Here is a 20,622-nt window from a genome sequence, read left to right on the forward strand (position 1 = left end):
TTTATATTTTGCATGGCACCTTCCCACACTTCTTCAGTCCTTGAAATGTCCTGGAGAGGCAGGTGTTCTTATTCTCTTTCCTGTTTTACAAGGAAAAACACCCAGAGAGGTTGAGGACCTCACTGAGGTTGCCGAGTTCTACTTGTTTTTGTTTACTAAGGATTTCTGTTTCTAAGCCAGAGCCTCACTGTGTAGCTCAGGCTGACCTCAAAGTCATGATGCTCCTCCCTTAGCTTCTAAGTGTCTGGGATTAGAAGATAATGCTGGCTTGCCCCACTGCAAAGCCCTATTTGAGTCTTCAGTTTTAACTTTTGAGAACAACTATTTGTTTGATTTTATGAGGATACTTTTTATGGTTTTGTTTTCTTGCTTTATTATGAGAAGGTCTTATATAATCCAGGTTGGCCACAAATTCACTTTGTAGCTGAGGTTGGCTTCAACTCCTGATCCTCCAGCCTCTGCCTTTCTAAGTGTTAAGATTACCATACCTAACTCAAATATCCACCTGCCTCTGCCTTCTGAGTTTTGGAATTAAAGGAGAGCGCCACTATACCCAGCTAATATGTTCAACTTTTTTGCACAGATAAGTGGTATGGGGAAAGAAAAGTGAACTTTTGTGCATGTTGTGGACTGGACCCAGGACCCTGCACATACTGGGCAAGTACTGTCCCACCAAGCTCCTTCTGCAAACCCTGAATGCCTCTGTGTGACATGTCTACTGAGTGTTCTAAGAAGGGTTTGGTGTATTCCCAACAGCAGCATGGATTTGGTTGTTTTCTTCTTCCATTCTTTTCCTCTGTCTTTGATTGAAAGTTCTAGCTTTGGTGAGTGATGGGCTGTCTTGGTGAGTAACCAGATTTTCATAGGTGCACTTTCTCTTCTGTCTGTGCTTCCTTTGATCTTTTAAAAGAAAGGCATTGACTTTCATGCTCTTGTCTCTGTCTGGACTCCATTACTCTATAAAGTCCAAAATGACAGCAGGATTACTCCGTGGAAGGAATTGATGATGGTGAGTGCTTATTTTCCTTTCACAACATTTGTCTGGTCAACTGAAAGACTGAAGCTGCTATTTTTTTTTTTAAAAAAAAAGAAGAAGAAAGAAAGAAAGAAAGAAAAGAAACAAATGAACTCCATTTTCAGTCTCTGGATCTTTATTCCATGTTTTAATGCTTGTCTGTGGGACTCCTTGGGAGCTGGTCCCTTGTGAATCCACTGGCACAATCTGCCATCCTTGTTCCTGCTGGAAGGATTTGGTGGCCCGTTAGCCTGTTAGGAGAACACATTCCTTCCTGGGGATTAATTAGTCCTGGTTAGAGATGCAATTCATCATGTAAAATACCAGAGCTGTCTGAGTGAAAAATTCTGTGTCCAGCTTCACTGCGATCTATTTACCTTTTTGTGTTCCTGTGTGAACTCCGCACCAGTTTGTAAATCATAATCACAGTTTACATCAAATAAGGGCAAAATCTAAAGAGTGGTTGTGTAAGTTGAATGTATCTAGGAGTGCCAACTTTACATCATTGTCCTTTCCTTCTGCCTTTTTGTTTTTGTTGTTCTTTTTTAAAACCTCTTTGCCAGGTCCAGCAGCATTTCTTAAAAAGAAAAAGAAGGGAGGAGGAGGGGGGAAAAGGGAGGAGAAGGAGAGGAGGAGGAGGAGGAGGAGGAAGAAGAAGAAGAAGTAGTAGTAGTAGTAGTTGTTGTTGTTGTTGGGTGTTGGTGGCACACACCTTTAATCTCAGCACTTAGTGGGCAGAGGCAAGCAGATCTCTGTATTTGTGGCCAGCCTGGTCTACAGAGCAAGTTAGCCAGAGAGATCCTGTCTTGAAAAACCAAAAACCAAACCAAAACAGCCAGTGGTGGTGATGTACGCCTTTAATCCTAGCACCCAGGTGGCAGAGACAGGCAGATCCCTGTGAGTTCGAGGCCACTCTGTAGAGAGTTCCAGGATAGCCAGAGCTGTACAGGGAATCCCTCTTTCAAGCCCTCCCTCCTTCCTACCCCTCTACCTCTGCCAACAACAACAACGGGGAAAAAAAAAAAGAAAAAGAAAAAGAAAAACCCAACAAAAATAAAAGAAGGAAAAAACTGTAGGGCCTCATGTTCATGTTCATCTTTAGCTGACCAGTACTTTCTTACAGGTGAGCTGTCACATGGTTAGGGTGAAGTCCTCAGCTTGGGATTGAGGCAGGAAAAGTAGCAATTCATATGTATGGTAGAAAGAGACTGGGCTTTGGGGTCAAGTGTACTCAGCTTTAATTCCAGCCTAAATTCCACTTGACAAACAAAGACAAAAACCCCTCCAAACTAAAACTTGAGAAGAACAAAAAATGTAGTTTAGAATGATTGTGCCTATGACGTGATATTAATATCTCTTTTTGTTTGGAAGTAAGCTTCAGGACCCCACACCTTTGGCACTAACAGGGCAGCACATGCAAACTTCCATGACACTGGGTAGTAGGTGTGCTGGAATAAAGAGCTCAGCCTGGGTAGTTAAGAGTTCTGAGATAGATTTTAATTACTCTGCAGTTGTTTAAAACCTAATCTATAAACAGACCAACTTGGGTTTTCAACCCTTCTAGGATCTCTTATTCTCATTATGTGAGGGGGGCAAATTAATCTCTTCAAAGCTCAGCTACTTCTAGTGGAAAGGGCTGGAAGATAACAACAGGCCCCACTCCAACAGGAGTGGACATATATTCGATAAAAAGTCAAATAAAACTGGTTTCTTGCATGTGTAAGCCTCTCTAAAATTTAGAGGCCTTTATTTTCATTATCTTTACTGCCTTTCCCTTCACTAATTAAAAAAAATACTGTAACAATTTGTAATTTTAGAGTTTTATGTGTTTGACTAAAGACAAACATCCATCTTAGGTTACATCAAAAAGAAGAGGATGAACTTTCAGTGTGAGTTAAACTTGGCACAGGATAGTTCTTATATAAATATTTCCTCTGGAAATGAAAATAGGAGAAAAGATCCCCTGTGGACTCAATTTACTCCTAATCTTCGTTTTAGTAACCCTTTCTCTTTCCTGAGTAACTCTTAATGATCCAGTAATGCATTGCAGTGACAGCTCATGCCAGAGAAGGTGTCCTCCCTGGGCCTGACATCTTCCTTAATGGTAGTTCTGACTAGTTAAGGTAAACAGTGTGAGATGTTTGGCATGTTCCTTCCACAAATGGCAGTGTGTCTGTGAGGGGGAAGGAGAATGTGAGAGGTACTGGGAAAATGGCAGGCTCCTGCTGTGTAGCACTGCACAGGTGATGGAGGAAAATACCCAGAAACTCTTGCCAATGGGACAGTTGGTAAATTGAAAGCATTTCTTGATTGTTCTTTAGATTAACATCCTGGAAGGTTTCAGATTTAAAGAGCAAGGTTATATGTCATAAAAACAACAGAGACACATGCTAAGATACTCGGAACCAAATATTGAAGGTGATTTTTTTGGCTCTCCCTTTGAGACCAAGTTGATTTACTTTAGTAGTTAAGTACTTGTGTATTCTCTACCTGAAAACAACCTTGGAAATGGACTGGCTTAGGAGCACGAGTTTACAGATGAGGAAATAGGGTCTGGCCTGGTACTGCCCTTCATAGCTCCCAGTAGTGTTTCATTTCATGCAACACTTGATCTCTTGGCATCCCTAACACATTCACAGAATTCATTTTGGAAGGTACATTGAAGTCACAGACAGGCCTCCTGAATTCCCCTCTAAATTGAAAAAGAAGTTTTATATATTGTGTGGCTCATGAATTAAGACCCCTTGCTCTGAGTGACAGTTTGGAGAAGAATGTTGTACAGTATTTTGCTTGAAAGTATCTGGAAGTGGGTATGTGATTGATTTGCTGACAGACCATCTCGGAAAGCAGTTCTAATGATGGACTTATAATTGATTGCATCCATCATTGAGAGCCTAAAATATCCCCCTCCCTAAATTAAAAAAGATAAATGAAATAAGCTAGGCTGATTATATAAGCTGACAAATCTGAGGGAATTTAATGAAACTCTAAATTACCACAGGGAGCAGATAAGAGAAAAAGGTTTCTTTATTATAATACTAAATTAAAAAAAATTATTCAAGAAAGATAATGGAGGAAACAAAGATCTGTGGCCCATGTATCAAACTGAGTTATTGAAAGATTTTTAATAAGTGTACCTATCTCATTGTCTGGTTATTGTTGATTCCTATCAATCTTGTTGGTGCTGTTTGAAGAATAGTGAATGCAGGCACCATCTTGTAGTGCAGCTTAGGTTATTGCTGTTGTAACAGATTTTAGAATTAACGTGACCTTATCCCCAGGCTGCTGGGTGCTCTGTTCCAATTTCAGGCCATTCTCGTGAGCTTTTAGAAGGTGGTTCCTCAGTGAGAGAAATTTTATCCCTTAGTATATTTCAGCCACGTATGAAAGAAGGCCATCCAGAGCGACTTAAACAATGATATTTATTATCTCCCCTAACAAGAAGTCTTGAGGGAAGGGCAGCTTCAGGGATGGCTCCTTCATGTTGCCCATGGACACAGCTGCAGTAGCATTTGCTATGCTTTTTGCTTCCATAGATGACAGAAGTGTCTGAGAATCTCAGCTCTATGTGTCAGTGTCCTGGGCTGGAGAAGGGACCTTTCTCTAGATGTTCTGTAGGTTTTGTTAGCCAAAGTTGTAAGAAGAATGGATCTGTTAGGAATTACCATGATTCTTATAAATCAAGAGCTGCCCTGCTTCCCTCCATATCCATGCCCATTTGCTGTCTGATTAAAATAATTCAGAGGTCAAGAGAATAGATGAAGGGTGGACTCTGTGGCTATGCAACCTGTGCATGTACTTAGGTGGGTGTTGGAATCAACCTTGAAGGTTATTTTGTATTTTCTGGTAATTCATGTCATTTCCTTGTTTGTAGTATGAATGTGCTAGTGTATTGACTGGATACTAGTCTTCTGATTGTTGCTTTGAAGTTTGACACAGCTTTATAATTTCTGTCTTCACTAGGACTCTGTCTGCCAGTGATGATGTTGAAGACAGAGAAAATGAGAAAGGCCGCCTTGAGGAAGCCTATGAGAAGTGTGACCGTGACCTGGATGAGTTGATCGTTCAACACTACACAGAACTGACAACAGCCATTCGCACTTACCAGAGCATCACAGAGCGCATCACTAACTCAAGGAATAAAATCAAGCAGGTGAGCCTTCTTCCTTCCTGTCTGGCAGTGGTCACTTTCCCTTACAGGTGTGGTTTGTGTGCCTAATGGTCCTTGACCAGTGATTCATAAAGACAGTTTCTGCAATTTTGAGAAGCTGTTGTTTTCTGGGTACTCTGCCTTTAGTGCCTAAAGGACAAAGTGAGTTTCTAAGAGATGCTTTTATATTTGGTCAAAGGGATGATCTACTAAAAACAAAAAACAAAAAAACTGCATACTATCACATCATATTTATGTAGTTCTTAGCTACATATTTTTTATTTTAAATTGTGTGTGGGGTGTGTATGTATCTGTGGGTCTGTGTATGGAGGCCAGAGGTCAGCATTGGGTATCTTCCTGTATTACTGTCTACTTCTTCTTTTTTTTTTTTTTTTGAGACTAGATCTCACTGTATCTGAAGCTCCCTGATTCAGCTAGACTGGCTTCCCAGCAAACTTCCTGGCTTTACTTGTCTTTCTCCATCTGGCACCAGGGTTACTGGCATGTGCTACCATGCCTAGCTCTTTTGTGGCTGCTAGAGATCTGAACTCAGGTTGTCATGCTTGTGCAACGCGTACTGAGCACTGAGCCATTTCCTGAGCCCCTAGGCTGTGTATTTGAAAGATCACTCCTTTAGTACTTTTTTGTACTGTACTTTGATAAGTAACAGTAATTGCTACTGTATTGAACACTGACTTTTTTTGTTGCCAGGCATCATTGCTTCTGTTATCTCAACAGATTTAGAATGTGAACTCAAGGCTCCCTGACTCTAAAGCCTTTACTGGCATTTTTTAATTTTTCTTCAGTAATTTTTCAAGCAGCGCCTTTCACCTTTAAAAAAATAAGTATGAGACATTGCAGAACCCCAACATGCCAAATGCCAGGAGGGCTAGAGATCTCTGCTTATGTAATGTTGGGGTGAGGAGTGCAGAGCAACATGCTTGGCCCCCTTTTTGGCAACTGCCCTTCAAGGACCTTTGGGAGATTATGCACTGTGCAGAGACTGTGGCTTGGAGTTTGCTATCTGGGCTATGAGATGTAGAGGACTCCCTAGCTTGTTCCTGCTCAGGAACAGCTGTGCTTGTGGTGGTGTTACATTCTTTCTTGTCCTTCGACCTTTTATTATGATTTTGTAAGCAGTGCATAAGTTATACTTCTCAGACACTATGGATGTGAATTTCAGCTTCTAATCTTAGAGTCCAGCTCTGGAACCAGTAAGCTCTTAGTCTTTTATGAAGCAGTCTCTTTGTATTTTATGAGGAACTGGTCAATTTTGAAAGAAAGACTATAATTTTAGCCTTTAGATGTGGTAGTTCCCTCCTATGGATTTATCTTGAAACTGGACGAAGCTATAGATGAATTGGTCTTATGTAAAACAAACTCTAGTCCATTTTGACCCAGTATAGTAAGCTCAAGGGAGGCCAGGAAATGAATGTCTAACACTGCTGACCTTCTGGCTTTCCTTGGGTAATCACAGGAAGGGTGAGAGACCTCTGATTAGTTTGGCTGACTGGAAGGACTTTGTCCTAATCTCCAGGGAGGTGTCAGCAGTGATTACTCTGCTCTTGCCACTCAACATCCAGACAATAGCATCATTGCTGCTAACAGAATGTGTCTGCTGGTCTTGGTGCTGAAAACAAGGACCTCATCTTGAGGCTCTTGCATTTGTTCTAGTAGCCACACTCTATTTTATTTACCATTCTCACTTTCAGTATACCAAAGTCAGAGCAACAGAAAGAAAACAAGAAGTAAATGTCTCCTGATTCAGTGTTAGGAATTAGGGCAGTATTTGGACAAGAAGTGCAGGGTTAAAGCTTTCAAAAAACACTTGATTAATAAGATAGGAGAAATGCTGGAAAATGAAAGTAAATTTGTTTGTATTCTATATTTTGATAATTGTGTACTGTAAGCGGGTGGTTTTTTTTTTTTTTAAATGACTGAAGGAGCAGTAATATTTCCCTACTTATCTTTCCATGTCATTTTTTTAACCTGCACTTCAGTTTATATACCAAGTATAGGTATATATTTTCTCAGACGAAAATGGTATGAGTCAGCCATCATCAAGCTGCATTATTCTAGAGCCACACAGAAGTTGAGAATACTCAGATCTGATGTGAAGTTTCCTTTCTGTTCTCTGGCAAAGGAATAGAAAGATGATTGAGTCCATTAATATATCTTGAGTGCCAGCCATGGTCTCGGTTCTGTTTTAGGTGCTGGTGGACATAAAAAGTGGAAGATACCAGTCCCTGTCTTCATGGAGCTTACATGAGGATAGGTAGCAACAAATAGAGTATTCCAGCTTTTGTTTAGTCTCTTTATCTTGAGTATCTGCCTTGTGCAGAGATTGTTTTTCTAGGCTCTGGAGTACAGAAGTGAAAGACTTCGGTCCAGAGAGTTAAGTTTTAGTTTACATTCTAATCAGAATAAACAGACCACATGATGTTTAGAAAAGAAAAAAACAAGCAAGGAAATGACTAGGACTTTGCTCTTTTGACAAGATTGGTCAGGGGAGGCTAGTATCTGCAGAGGATGAGGAGAGTCTGTAAGGGGACTTTGGGGAAGGAGGGATATCAGGTGCAATGATCCTGAAGCAACAAGAGGACTAGTGAGATGAGAGCAAAGTAAGGAGCCAGGAGAGTGACATGAGACAAATAAAAGAGCCTGATGTGTGAGGGGTGGCAAAGGGGACTTGGTGCCATAGGGTCTGGCAAGTCATTAGAAGAACTTCAATGTTAATGAATGTACTCAGGTACACTTGACTCATGTATGTGATGATTTTAGCCTTTTAGAAGTAGTAAGGTTTTAAACATAGAAACAACATAATGTGACTAACATTTAAAGTCATACTATACCTGATGATGTAGGAATCTATTTTAAGGTGGAACAAGTCAGATAAAGATGTGCTCTTATTTATGCATCACTTCTCATTTTGACATCATTCCATATATCCATTTAGGTTATATTGTTAGAATCTATGTCCTTCAGGATAAGTACATGATGATAGATGGGTTTGACTTTCTTCTTAAGTGGTTTGAAAATTTTACATTGGCCAAGTCCATTTGGAAGTTTTTTATAGATTAAAAAATAATCATTGTAAATGAAATACCATATATGATCAATCAGGTCAAGTAATGTGGATAATAAATAGAATTCTTGAGTGATCCTATTATTGTTGAATACACTGTAAAATTGGCCAAAACAAGATACCTCAGGATCCATGGGTTCTGCTAGTCTTAAGGTGACTGTTAAAATGGCATTGACATTGATGGGTGTAATTGATACAGATTGAAGACTTGTATCATACATGCCATACTTATTGATGTTTCTTCATGGTATGAAGGGGAGATGAGGTGAGTTCAGTGTAGATTTCTTCAAACATATTAAGTAATCTGTAGGCTGAGTTTTTTTGTCCTGCAGCTGCTCTCAAATAATCACTCAGAGGCTTAATATTCATTACAAATGCTTGGCTGATAGCTCAGGCTTGTTACTAGCTAACTCTTACATTTAAATTAACCTATATTTTGTAGCTATGCTTTACTACGTGGCTCATGGCTTATTACCTCATTTTCTACATGTCCTGCTTCCTCAGTGGCTGGCTGGCATCTCTCTTGACTCCACCCTTCTCCTTCCCTGCCTAACTTTATCTTGTTCAGCTGTTGGCCAGTCAGTTTCTTTATTAAACCAATCACAGTGACAAATCTTCACAGTGTGCAGAGGGATTATTCCACAGCAGTAGTTGGTCTGATGCCTGTCATAGAAGAAGGGTAGGCAGAGCTGAACATACACTTGCCTTTCTTGTATACATACAGACACAACATTTCACATGTTATTGGCTGTTTTCTTGGTATTAGATCCCATAATAAAAACCTGCTTTTCTTGCCTATAACTATGAATAATTATTCAAGTGACGTTCTTAGGGGCTCCATTATTCAGGAATGCAACGTTCATTACTTAACATTTACCCAAAATGACTTTTGGCTTTTATATGAGAGTATACCTTGAAAGGTAGAATTAGGATGAAGAATAGCCTTAATTAATACAAAGAATGTCATAGAAGAACAGCGTGGTTTTTGTAAGATGTTATTTACAACCTAAATGTTAGTGAAAATTTTTAACTATTTGTATGAGAAAGGGAAGAAAGCCTCGGGTTTCCAGAAATGGACATGCTAAACAATGGCCAGTAACAAGAGCTGTAATTTAAATGCAGAACAGCAGTCTTAAGTACGTTATTGTAGTTGTAGGAACCACAAGATAGTCTTTCCATAAAGTTCAAGGGTTTTTTGATCTGTGTCTGCATCCAGTAGCTGAACATATTGCCCTTGGAATGAGTTGAGGGGATATTTTCAGAGAATTTAAAACTTGAAAATGAAAGTTAAAAATACTGAAGGGGAAGTATGGAAAATAAAAATGTGAGGCTAATTTAAACATGACTGTTGTTTCTCAAGTTTATTCTTTCTATGAACTTTCTGTAAACTCTATAGGACAAACCAGCTGGGCCCTTCTCACAGGCACATGTGTATGAAAGCACTTAGATGTAGATTTACTTCCATTGCCACAAAAAGGATAGAACAATATTTTGTATTTGTAAACTAAATGATATTGATATATTGATTTTTAGTGACCATTTCTTGCTCAAGAGGGAGCTTCTCAGGTTCCTTCTGGCCCACAGGTGTCCTAAGATGCTTGCACATGTGCTGTGCTTTATTATGGGTGTTAGCACACTCAGAGGAATTTTCCCTCTTTATTTCTCTTGATTTGAATTCAGCACTTTTTTGCTTTTGTGTCTTGAAGATTATGGCCTTCCTGTGTTTCCCTGGGCAGCTATGTATCAGTCCCTCTAAGTGTGTCTCTGCTATTCCTTTTATAAAAACTGAGGCAGGTTTGTATTTTGTTAAAGCCTGAGTTAGTTTTCCTCTTTCTTTGTTTGTCCCAATGTTGGCTTACAAAAATTGCTACTTCTCTGCCACCTGTATCATCTCACATTTCTTTTTTCAGTAGCTTCTTGAGCCCTGCCTTTGTTTTTTTCTGGTCTCTAACTAGAGTGACTTACAGTTCTGTATATTGAGCCTGGAGTTCTTGGTGCTGCTGAACACAGGATTTGGAGCAAATGTCAAGTTACTGCAATCCCAAGGAGGCAAAGTATGATGACATGATTTTAACAACTTGGCTTTCCATGGATTTGTTTATGAATGAAGCAGGATAATATAATTTTTCAATATTAATTATCCCTATAATTAAACATAACAGAATGAGAATACTGTCATCATATTTATAAAAGTAGAACATGGATTTGAGAAATAAATGTTTATATGAGTTTGGTACTTTCTTTACAGAGTCTCTGTTTTACATCCTTAATTATAAAGGCCTTGTTTAAATTTATTAATTGACAAATAAAAATTATGCACATTTATGGATGTACCATCATGGTATTTTGGAATATGAACACATTGTGGAATGGTGACATCAAGTTAATATGTACATCACCTTACATAGATACCATTTCTCTGTAGTAAAACCACTTTCAGTATCTCTAGCAATTTTCAAGTATAAAACACATTGCTATTAACTTCAGTCAGCATGTTGTACAACAGATCTCTTGAATTTGCTCTTATTTAATTAAGGATTTGTATCCTGTGGCTAACATCTCTTCAGTCTCATCCTCTGATAACCATCATTGTCTTCTCTTCTGAGTTTGACTTTTAAAAATTGTCACATGTAAGTGAGTTTGTGTGGTATTGTCTTTGTATGCTTGGCTTCTTTCTTTCAGCATGATGTCTTCCAGTTTCATCCATGTTGTTGCAAATGTCAGGATTTCTTTCCTTTTAGAAGATGTGTCATACATTTTTTAAAGGTTAAATGCTGTGCATGTGTGCGTTATTTATCCATTTGTCTGTTGGACACGTACATTGATTCTGTATCTAGGTTTTTGTGAGTAACACTGTATGAACATGGCAGTGCAGATGTCTCCTTGACATACTGATTTCGTTTCCTTTAGATATACAGGTGTTCCTTGATTTATGGTTGGATTATATTTCAGTACTCCCATCATAATTGAAAATGCCACAAATACAAGCACATTTAACATATCTTTTCCATTGAACTCTCAGCTTGCCTATAGTGCACTGTGGAGGGTTCTTTGTTTACTCTCCTGATTGTGTGGCTCTCTGGGAGCTGTAGCTTGCTGCTGCTGCCCAGCATTGTTATAGAGCGTCATGCAACATAATACTAACCTGAAAAATGATCACAATTTGTGGGAATGCTCCTATTGAATATGTTTTACTTTTATGTCATCATGAAGTTGACATCATGAGTTGGAAGCTATCTGAATGCCAAGTAGTGGGAGTCTTGGTTCACATTGTACTGTTGTTTTATTTATTTATTTTTATCAGGAACCTCCATACTCTTTTCTTTTTTCTTTTTCTTGTCTCCCTTCCTCCTTCCTTCCCTCCCTCCCTCCCTTCTTGTCTTTCATTATTTATTTATTTTTTGAGACAGCCCTGTCTGTCTATATAGCCCTGGCTGTCCTAGAACTCATTATGTAGATCAGACTGGCCTTGAACTCATAGAGATCTGCCTGCTTCTGCCTCCTTAATGCTGGGATTAAAGGTATGTCCCTACCTTGGCTTTATATTATTTCCTTCAGTGGTTTATTCCCCATCTTTATTGAGATTTAATTTTCATGCAGTAATATGCATGTATTTTGATATTACATGTCAGTACATTTGGTGTTTATATATTTCAATTTGTTACTGTTGTGTCAGCGAATTCATTCCTGCTATGTAGCCCAGGCTAACTTCAAACTTGGCTGTTGTAGTCCAGGCTGGCCTCAAACTTAGGCAACTCCTGCCTCAGCTTTCCTAATACTTACATTATACAATGTGCACTGTCATGTGTGGTCGTCTGCTTCTTATAGTCAGTTCTCATGCACATCTGCTGTGCACAACTACTGATAGAAAATCTGTCACTGAATTAGATTTGCCTTCTGGGGAACTCATACACATGTCCTTATTACAAGTGGCCTCTTCTCAGCACACAATTTTGATATTCTTCATGTTTTTCTTTTTTGTTGCTGACTGACTCCCTTTCCCATTTTTCATGATTTTCTAATAAAAAAATAAAAGACTCGGGACAGCTTGGTAATGTGGTGTGCTGAAAGAAAATGGCCCCCATAGGGAGTGGCACTATTAGGAGATTTGACCTGGTTGGAGGAAGTGTGTCACCGTGGAGGTGGGCTTTGAGGTCTTCTTTGCTCAAGCTTCACTCAGTGAGAGTGTTCTGTTCTGTTGTTTGAAAGATGTAGCTCCTTCTCCAGCACCATGTCTGCCTGCATGCTGCCACGTTACACTATGATGATAATGGACTAAAGCTCTGAAACTGTAAGCCACCCAATTAAATGTTTCCTTTTATAAGAGTTGCTATGGTCATGGTGTCTCTTCACAGCAATAGAAACCCTAAACTAAGCCAGGTAGTAAAATTTATTGTACTTTCTTATGTCCTCTACCTTTTTAGTCCAGTTTAGGGAATAATCTTAGTGATGTTCATTTTATGTACAACCTAATGCCAGTGTGTTTGCTGCTATTCTACCTTATTTTCACTTTAGTTTCTGTGTAGTAAGCAAAAGTGGGAAGTGCTCTGATTGTATGTGTATATGCTAGCATGAAATTCCATAATGTTTTTTTTCTCCCCATGCAGGAATTTGGTAAGCTTGACTGACACTTTGTAGATTTGTCCCCCACCCTTGATCAAGAGCCTAGTTGAGTGTTCTGATAAAATTTATTTTTACCTACTTTCATGGGAAAGACTAAAATTGTAGAATTAAAGTCATAGGAGAATATCAGAAATCAAATTCTAACAGATTTGTAAAATGTAATGAGATTAATAACAACTACTTAGATCAAGAATACAAGGGAATTTATGATGACCTTGAGAGATATTTAAGTCTAAACCAGAAATAACGATAAACATTGTCTTCCCTGACCTCATTCTTGCCAGGTCCCAAGTCCATGTAAAGCTGGGACTTGTACTGCTGGAGTTCTCCCTTCTCGAACATTTGCATGTCTGGTAGTGTGCTCGTACTGTTCTTGAGTTTTCTGTTTCAGAAACTGTAGATTGACTTCTTGCCATATAGGGAGCTCGATTTAGTCCTTCCCTCTTCTGACCATCACACCTTCCTCCTTCCTCTTCTCTAAAAACAATAGATATTCCTTTTTTGGTTAAGCTATCTGTGTCTCTTTATTGTAGTTATGTAAATAGTCACATCTGAGCCATTGCATGGCTGTGTTTCCATGTGCAGTTTGTTGCCACCATTGTTCTCCCTGGGGTGATGAGGATGGCCCTGTAGCCTTCTTCTGTGTAGGAAATCCCCCTTTGCCCATTTCATCTGTGTTCTTGTATAGATGGAGCAGCATTTCTCAGAAGTTTGCTGATTCTGTCCATGCAGTGTTTATTTTGTGAGCGTTTGCATGTCTGAAAATGTCAACATTCTTTCTTCATGTTCAATTGATAGCTTTTCTGGGAAGTAATTCTCTCTCAGATTCTGAAGAGAGAGTGTCCTTTTGTCTAATTCACCAACTTTTGTATAGGCCCTGATGTATTCTTTCAAAAGTTTTTAGATCTTCATTTTGTACCCACCACTTCTTGCTCTCACTTTCTTGGCTGTCTGTCTATCGCTCTTTCCCTCTCATTTTCTAGCTCTTTCCTCCTGTCCCCTTCCCTTTCTTGTGTCACTCCCTTCTCCCTCTTCCTCTAAGAAGGGTCTCAAAGAAGGCCAGACTGCCATCAAGTTCTTGGTCCTCTTGACACAGCCTCTTCCCATTCTGTTGTCTTCACTACTTCGTTTGCTTTTTCAGTTTGAGAAATAGTTTGCACTAAGAATTTTTATTTGTTAAAATTTCATTAATATTTTTCTCTGATATATTATGAAAATAATTTTCCTTTCCTTCAGGATTCTTCTTTAGTAACTATTGAATTCCAGATCAATCTTCTAATTTTTAAAAATCTTGTACATGCACACGCACCCACACACTTGGAACATCTTAACTTTTTTATTCATTATCAATTTTACATCATTTTTTAAATTTCTAAGAGTTTTTCATTTTCTAAAATTGTCATGTGCTGTTTTGTTTCTTTGATGTAATAGCTTTTCTTATTTTTCAATAAGTATGTTAACTATAGTTAAAAAAACTGTTTTCTGTATATTTTTTCTTTTACTAGTCCCTTCTTTTCATTTTGATGCTTGTCAATCCTTTCCTTTTTTAATATTTAATTAAACTACTGTTCAGTTCATGCCTTATGTTTATGCTCAAAAGACTTGACTTGTCAGTCCTTCCTGTGGATTTTCCTTGGTTGTCTGATGATTCTTGGCTGCCATTTGTATGCAAGGGAGCTGATTGGAAGCTTAGAGCAAATTGAGGGCCTGTTATCTGTGATGAGTAGGACTCTCAGTTTCTTCAGTGAAAAGTCAGATGCCTTTAAACTTGAACCAGATCACTTTCCCAGAGGGAATGCCCTTCCTTTCCCTGGTTGGTGCTGAGAGGGAAGCTGTCAGTGTTATTGGAGTTGAATCATTGACAGTGCTAAGAGCCTAGGGGCCCTAAGGATCATGCTGGTTAATAGACTCCCCTTTGACTACATCCTCTTGTTTTTCTTTGGCACTTCTCACCCTGCCTTCAGCCATACCTACCATTCCTTGACCCTTATTCTTTCCAATTGTCCAGATTTGGCAATTGCTGGCAGAAGGACTCACCTGCCCATGTGGCTTGATGCTGGTCCTCAAGATATCCCTGTGGGGAGTCTGAATTTTTTTTTTTTTTTTTTTTTTTGGTTTTTTTGAGACAGGGTTTCTCTGTGTAGTTTTGCACCTTTCCTGGAACTCACTCTGTAGTCCAGACTGACCTCGAACTCACAGAGATCCGCCTGGCTCTGCCTCCCGAGTGCTGGGATTAAAGGCGTGCACCACCACCGCCCGGCGCGAGTCTGAATTCTTTAGTTAGGCTTTCCATGTTCTGCTGCTGCCCTTCAGTGCAGCCAGACCCACTCCTGGCTGAGGCACTCAGGCTTCTATGGTCTGCTAACTTCCACCATTCACCTTCTGGCTAGCTTCTAGAACTGTACTGTGATTTTCTGTTTGCTCTTCCCTCCTCTGTTCTTTTTTTCTTGATGTCATGTTTATAAAGAATCTCTTTGCTTTTACCATGGTGGAATTGCAAGAAGCAATGGTGAGAACTAGAACCATCTCTGTCAGATTTTCTCTACTTCCTCCAAGGAGTCATACCACCATGCTTCTCAAAGGACATCACAGATTCCTCTTATCCATGACTACTTTCTTTACATGAGAGTTCTATAGAAAGCTGACTTAGATGTTATGAAATTATAAAACCAGATTAATTGTTTTCTTAAGAGACCTTCTGGCCCTAACAGACTATCTTCACCTTTTCCATGCATGTTAGACAAATATTGAAATTTCATTTTACAGTAATCAAAAGCACAGTCTCAATAGTATGTTCACCCTCAATATTCTCATTGAAGAGGAATACAGGTTTTCAGGAGAAACAGACACACAGACTCTCTAGGGTGATGGGTATGCCTCATGCTGTTGGCAGTTTGGATCATGTAGGTAGGTATACATGGCTGTCAGGATGCACCAAGTCTGTACTGGAGTTGCAGTCACCTTAGGGGAAATAGAGACAAAACTAAACAAATGTGAGCTCTAAATAGAAGCATATGCTAGCACTGTCAACACTGTTTGAAAGCAGTTATGTGATTTGTAGATGATAATGAATTTAAAAATCACCCCCCCCACAAAAAAAAAACAACAAACCAAGCATGGCAGCACATGCTAAAGTCCTAGTGCTTGGGAGAAGGAGGCAGTAATATCACCAGGTCAAACCGGTGGGTTTGAGCCAGCTTGAGCTACATGAGACCTTATCATTTTTTAAAAATTCCTTTTCCATATTTTAAACATTGAAAATTTTATAGGATTGAAAATAGAAACTTAGTTTTATGATGTGATTGTGATTACTGTCCATCTCCCAATCTCTTTTATCCCAAAACTTCTCTACTTTTAATTAAATTTTGCATGTGCAGCAGTTAGAATGTACCGTTATACAGAATGCTGGAGATTGTCTATTTAATATCAAATTTATTAAGTGATGCTTAAAATGGGAGGCAAAAAATCTGTCATGTGTCTTTGAGATTATCTCTCCATGTGTTTATTTTTTTTCAGTGTTGGGCCTAGTTTTATTATGGTCATTTGGGAAGAGCACTGAGATCCTTGGTCATAAACTTTGGCTGGAGTTCTAGAGCTGTAAGCATGGGCCATGTGGTCTTCAGCTGCAGGGGAATTGGGGACGGAATACTAGAGCTGGACTCTCATACTGATCATTCCTCTATTTAGGTGGATTCACATTAATAAGGTACTTCATATTTCCAGAGTGCCTAATATCCATTGTAATTATTTCTAGATTCACTCAAAGGTATGCTAGAAGTAGTTTCCTCATTTCATGGGAGAAAAAGTAGAAACACAGAGAGGTAGTGATGCACCCAAGTGACCAGAATCAGGATTAGAATTTAGCAGGGGGACCAACTAAAGGGAATAAGTGGGAGGGAATTAGGAACTGTTACATACACAGGACCAATAGGGAATACTAACCAGGTTAGTGGTTTAGGCTGGCAAGATTTTGAATTGACTGAAGATCAAATATGTTTTGTTGTAGGTAAAAGAGAATCTACTTTCCTGCAAGATGCTGTTGCACTGCAAACGGGATGAACTTCGTAAACTATGGATTGAAGGAATTGAGCATAAGCACGTCCTGAACCTGCTGGATGAAATTGAGAACATAAAGCAAGTGCCTCAAAAACTGGAACAGTGCATGGCCAGCAAGCACTACCTTAGTGCCACGGACATGCTGGTAAGAGAGCCTGTGCCAAGATAGCAAAGTTCTCTTCTCTCTGCATATAGTATGATACAAACAGCTCTTGGAATTCTCAAGCCCTTGAAGGGGAACCCTAGCTAGTTCTCTTCCTATATAGTGTTTGAAAAGTTAGATGATTATTATTTATATATTTTCTGCTCTTTGAACCAAGGCAAAAAATGTAGCGGAAAGGAATCAGTACGGAAATCCTGTTGAAATGATAATAAGAGTGTAGCTAGAGTTTTCCTGCCTGGCCCACAGTCAGGACAAATCTCTCTCACCTGCCAGTCCCTCACCTGCCAGTCCCACAGACGCTCAGACCCGACCAAGTAAACACAGAGACTTATATTGCTTACAAACTGTATGGCCGTGGCAGGCTTCTTGCTAACTGTTCGTACAGCTTAAATTAATCCATTTCTATAAATCTATACTTTGCCACGTGGCTCATGGCTTACCGGCATCTTCACATGCTGTTTGTCATCGTGGCGGCTGGCAGTGTCTCTCTGATTCAGCCTTCCACTTCCCAGGTTTATTCTCCTCCTTGTCCCACCTACACTTCCTGCCTAGCCAATGGCCAATCAGTGCTTTATTTATTGACTAATTAGCAACACATTTGCCATACAGAACATCCCACAGCACTTCCCCCTTTTTTTTTCAAAAAGGAAGGTTTTTAACATTAACAAAGTAAAATTACATATAATTTGGGAATTTGGGCATAGCTTCTCTTACTACTTCCTGCTGGAGGGGGGCGCTGTATCTTATGGGGACACAAAGAAAATTTTAGGATTATGGAATAGTCCATGAGGTTGTATCGTCTGAGCCAGATGCCTTCAAACCATTCTGGATGTTGGATCATCTGGGCCGTGGTGTCATTGGAGACCTTTCAGGGGGTCTTGGCTGGTCAAACCTGATGTATCTTAATCTTGAACAAATCCATAGCCTCTGGCTTTCTGTGGAAACAAAAGAGACTCTTTTCCAAAGCAACATATCCTTATATCCAAATTTTGAAGTCAAGGTATCTTTAAAATATACATTTTGGTTTAACTCAACATCTTTTACGATCAAATGTTTTTCTGCAGTTAAAAATCCCAAAGACAACACAATCCAGATTCCCTGTGTAATACTCATCTTTACGTGGCTTATTTTTTATATTAATTTTACTGTCTCTTTAAAGACTTTATTTTTTAAAACTATGTATTTGTTTATATAACTTTATATATTACCTTTTTTGTCTCTTTCAAGCCTACGTATATTTTACACACATTGTAAACTATTACATCTGAATCTGTCTTATTGTGAATCTATTGCTTTAAACTGCAGCAGCTGTGGCTGCTGGCTCCACCCACCTCAGCTTCCCAGCGTGGCGGTGGTTTACCACGAGCTCTGGGAGCTATCGTGGGTCTATGCTTTTATCCAAGCAGCGTGTAGTCCAGAAACCTCTTTTTTTGTTTTGTACTAGCAAAGGCTAAATCCACCATGCAGCTTATTGTGCCACTTGCAGAGGCCTCATTCCCACCATACTGCAGGTCGAGCAGGCACACCAGGAACCCACAAGTAGCTCAAACCGGCAGCTGCTGCTCATTTGAGAGAGACAATTAGGAAGCTGTTTTTATCTCCGTTTTAGAATCTTTTTTTCTCAGTTTTTAAGAGGAAACTCTTGCCACCACGTTGGATGCCATAAGAGATTGTTTTTTTAGCTTCAGAGGAAGATCATGAATCTCATTTTAGAGGATGTAATCTATGTGACAGAGACCTGAAGATTTGTAAAGTTAGGTGTTCTCTAAAGGTTTTGAAGTCATTTTGGGATTGGTTATAGCTTTGTTTTGTTCCTTTCACCTGGTAGGAAAGAAAATGACTTCTTTGATACTAATTTTAGAAGTAACTTTACAGAGCTGGAGTGCCCTGTGACCTGGCCTTTACTGTTTCAGTCCATGGTGTTCTGATACTTTTTGAATTAATGGAAGTTCCTAGAGGGTGCAATCTGTGGTGAATGTCAAAGCCAGACTTTGCTCCCTCTTGGTCCTGACTTTTCCAGGGCAGGTGGCTTTTCTGGATGGCTGTCCTGTCTTCTTGCTCTTGTACACAGATCCATATGCACTTTGATCTCTGTAGATGTCCACAGAAGCTCTCAACAGCAGCTGTGCTAGATTTGAAGTTTTCTATTTTCTACCATGGGGGCAAGTTCTTTTTTTTGTTTTATAAATTACATTCATGAAAACACTGGTGGACTTGGTGTGGACACTTATGAAATAATTCATTCACTTCTATTAAGAATTTTGCTGGAAGTTTGCTGTAAGGAGTATTAAGGAATTTGGTTACCAAAGGGTGAGAAGTAGCGTAGTATTTTATCACATATTGGTTATAAATCAACCGAATCGTCATTTTTAACAGTACAAGGAGTATTGTTGTAGTAAAGGAGTCTTGGTGTGGTGGAAGAATTAGTTTTTTTTGTTTGTTTTTTGTTTTCTTGTTTTGCTTTCTGTGTGTGGTTATTGGTGCTTTTGTTTTTTTGGTATTTGTCATTGAATGTAGGGTGTTACACATGATTGGTAAGCATTCTGCCCTCTACTACTAATCTGTGTCTTCAGCCCTTTTTCTATTTCATTTTTCTCCCCTAAGACAGGGTTTCTCTGTGTAGCCCTAGCTGTCCTGGAACTCACTCTGTAGACCCAGGCTGCCTTTTACCTCACAGAGATCTGTCTGCCTCTGTCTCCTGAGTGCTGGGATTAAAGGCCTGCACCACCATGCCTGGCATTTATTCCAGTTTTTTGAGACAGGGTCTTACTCACTTGTCAAGGCTGTCTCAGACTCCTTCTGGAGCCTGAGTGGGCCTTGGATTTGTAGTCTTCTTGTTTTAGCCTTGTGATCAGCCAGGATCACAGCCATGCACAGCCAGGCCCAGCTTATTTACAACATCTTACCAGAGTGACATCTTAGTTCATAACCACTGGGCTGTCCAACAGATAAAAATTACTTTTCAGTGTTAGTGTTGATTTAGGTATATTTTTGCTGAATTATCAAGATTTAGCAACTTGAATAGATAAGCTTATATGTGTTTGTGGAACATAATACCCAGCTGCTTTTCTTATTGAGTCACTGTTTTGCTATGCATCTGCTCTTGATTAAATGGCATGTATTAGAATGGATTGGTAGGGTTTATTTAGGTTAGTTATGTTCATTTGAGGATTTCAAAATATTCTTTTATAGCCCTATTACTTATGGGCTAATTTATTTATTTAAAGGCTTAAATGAGTACCGCCCTTTCCTTAACTAATTTTTGCTCAGATCTTTCTTAATTAAATAACTTCTTCAAATTCTTTATTATAAGTTACTGAAATTAAACTATAGTTTTCCCTTGATGTAACAAACACCTGAGATAAATCAGCCCATGAGAAGGATCAGGTTTATTTTGGTTTATAGTTTAAGAGGTTTCAGTTCATGGTTGCTTGGACAATGCAATTCACCATCTTGCGAGCATGTGGCAGAGGAGGTTACTCACTTCATAGAGACCAGGAAGCAAAAAGAGAGACTGGAAGGGACTGGGG

The 20,622-nt window shown here is 39.2% G+C and overlaps 1 protein-coding gene across 4 annotated transcripts in view; it reads left to right on the forward strand.

The window, feature by feature from the left end:
• The window catches only part of Exoc4 (exocyst complex component 4), a 768,512-nt gene that overhangs the window by 12,330 nt on the left and 735,560 nt on the right, over positions 1-20,622 (forward strand). For all 4 annotated transcript variants that reach the window (XM_052721855.1, XM_052721857.1, XM_052721858.1 and 1 more), the window contains exons 2-3: positions 4,979-5,168; positions 16,880-17,074. In XM_052721855.1, the coding sequence (XP_052577815.1) occupies positions 4,979-5,168; positions 16,880-17,074 (385 nt within the window). The remainder of the gene's footprint in view (positions 1-4,978; positions 5,169-16,879; positions 17,075-20,622) is intronic.

Source organism: Peromyscus californicus, unplaced genomic scaffold (assembly GCF_007827085.1).
Source record: "Peromyscus californicus insignis strain IS unplaced genomic scaffold, ASM782708v3 Scaffold_6__1_contigs__length_162567912, whole genome shotgun sequence".
Lineage (NCBI taxonomy): Eukaryota > Metazoa > Chordata > Mammalia > Rodentia > Cricetidae > Peromyscus > Peromyscus californicus.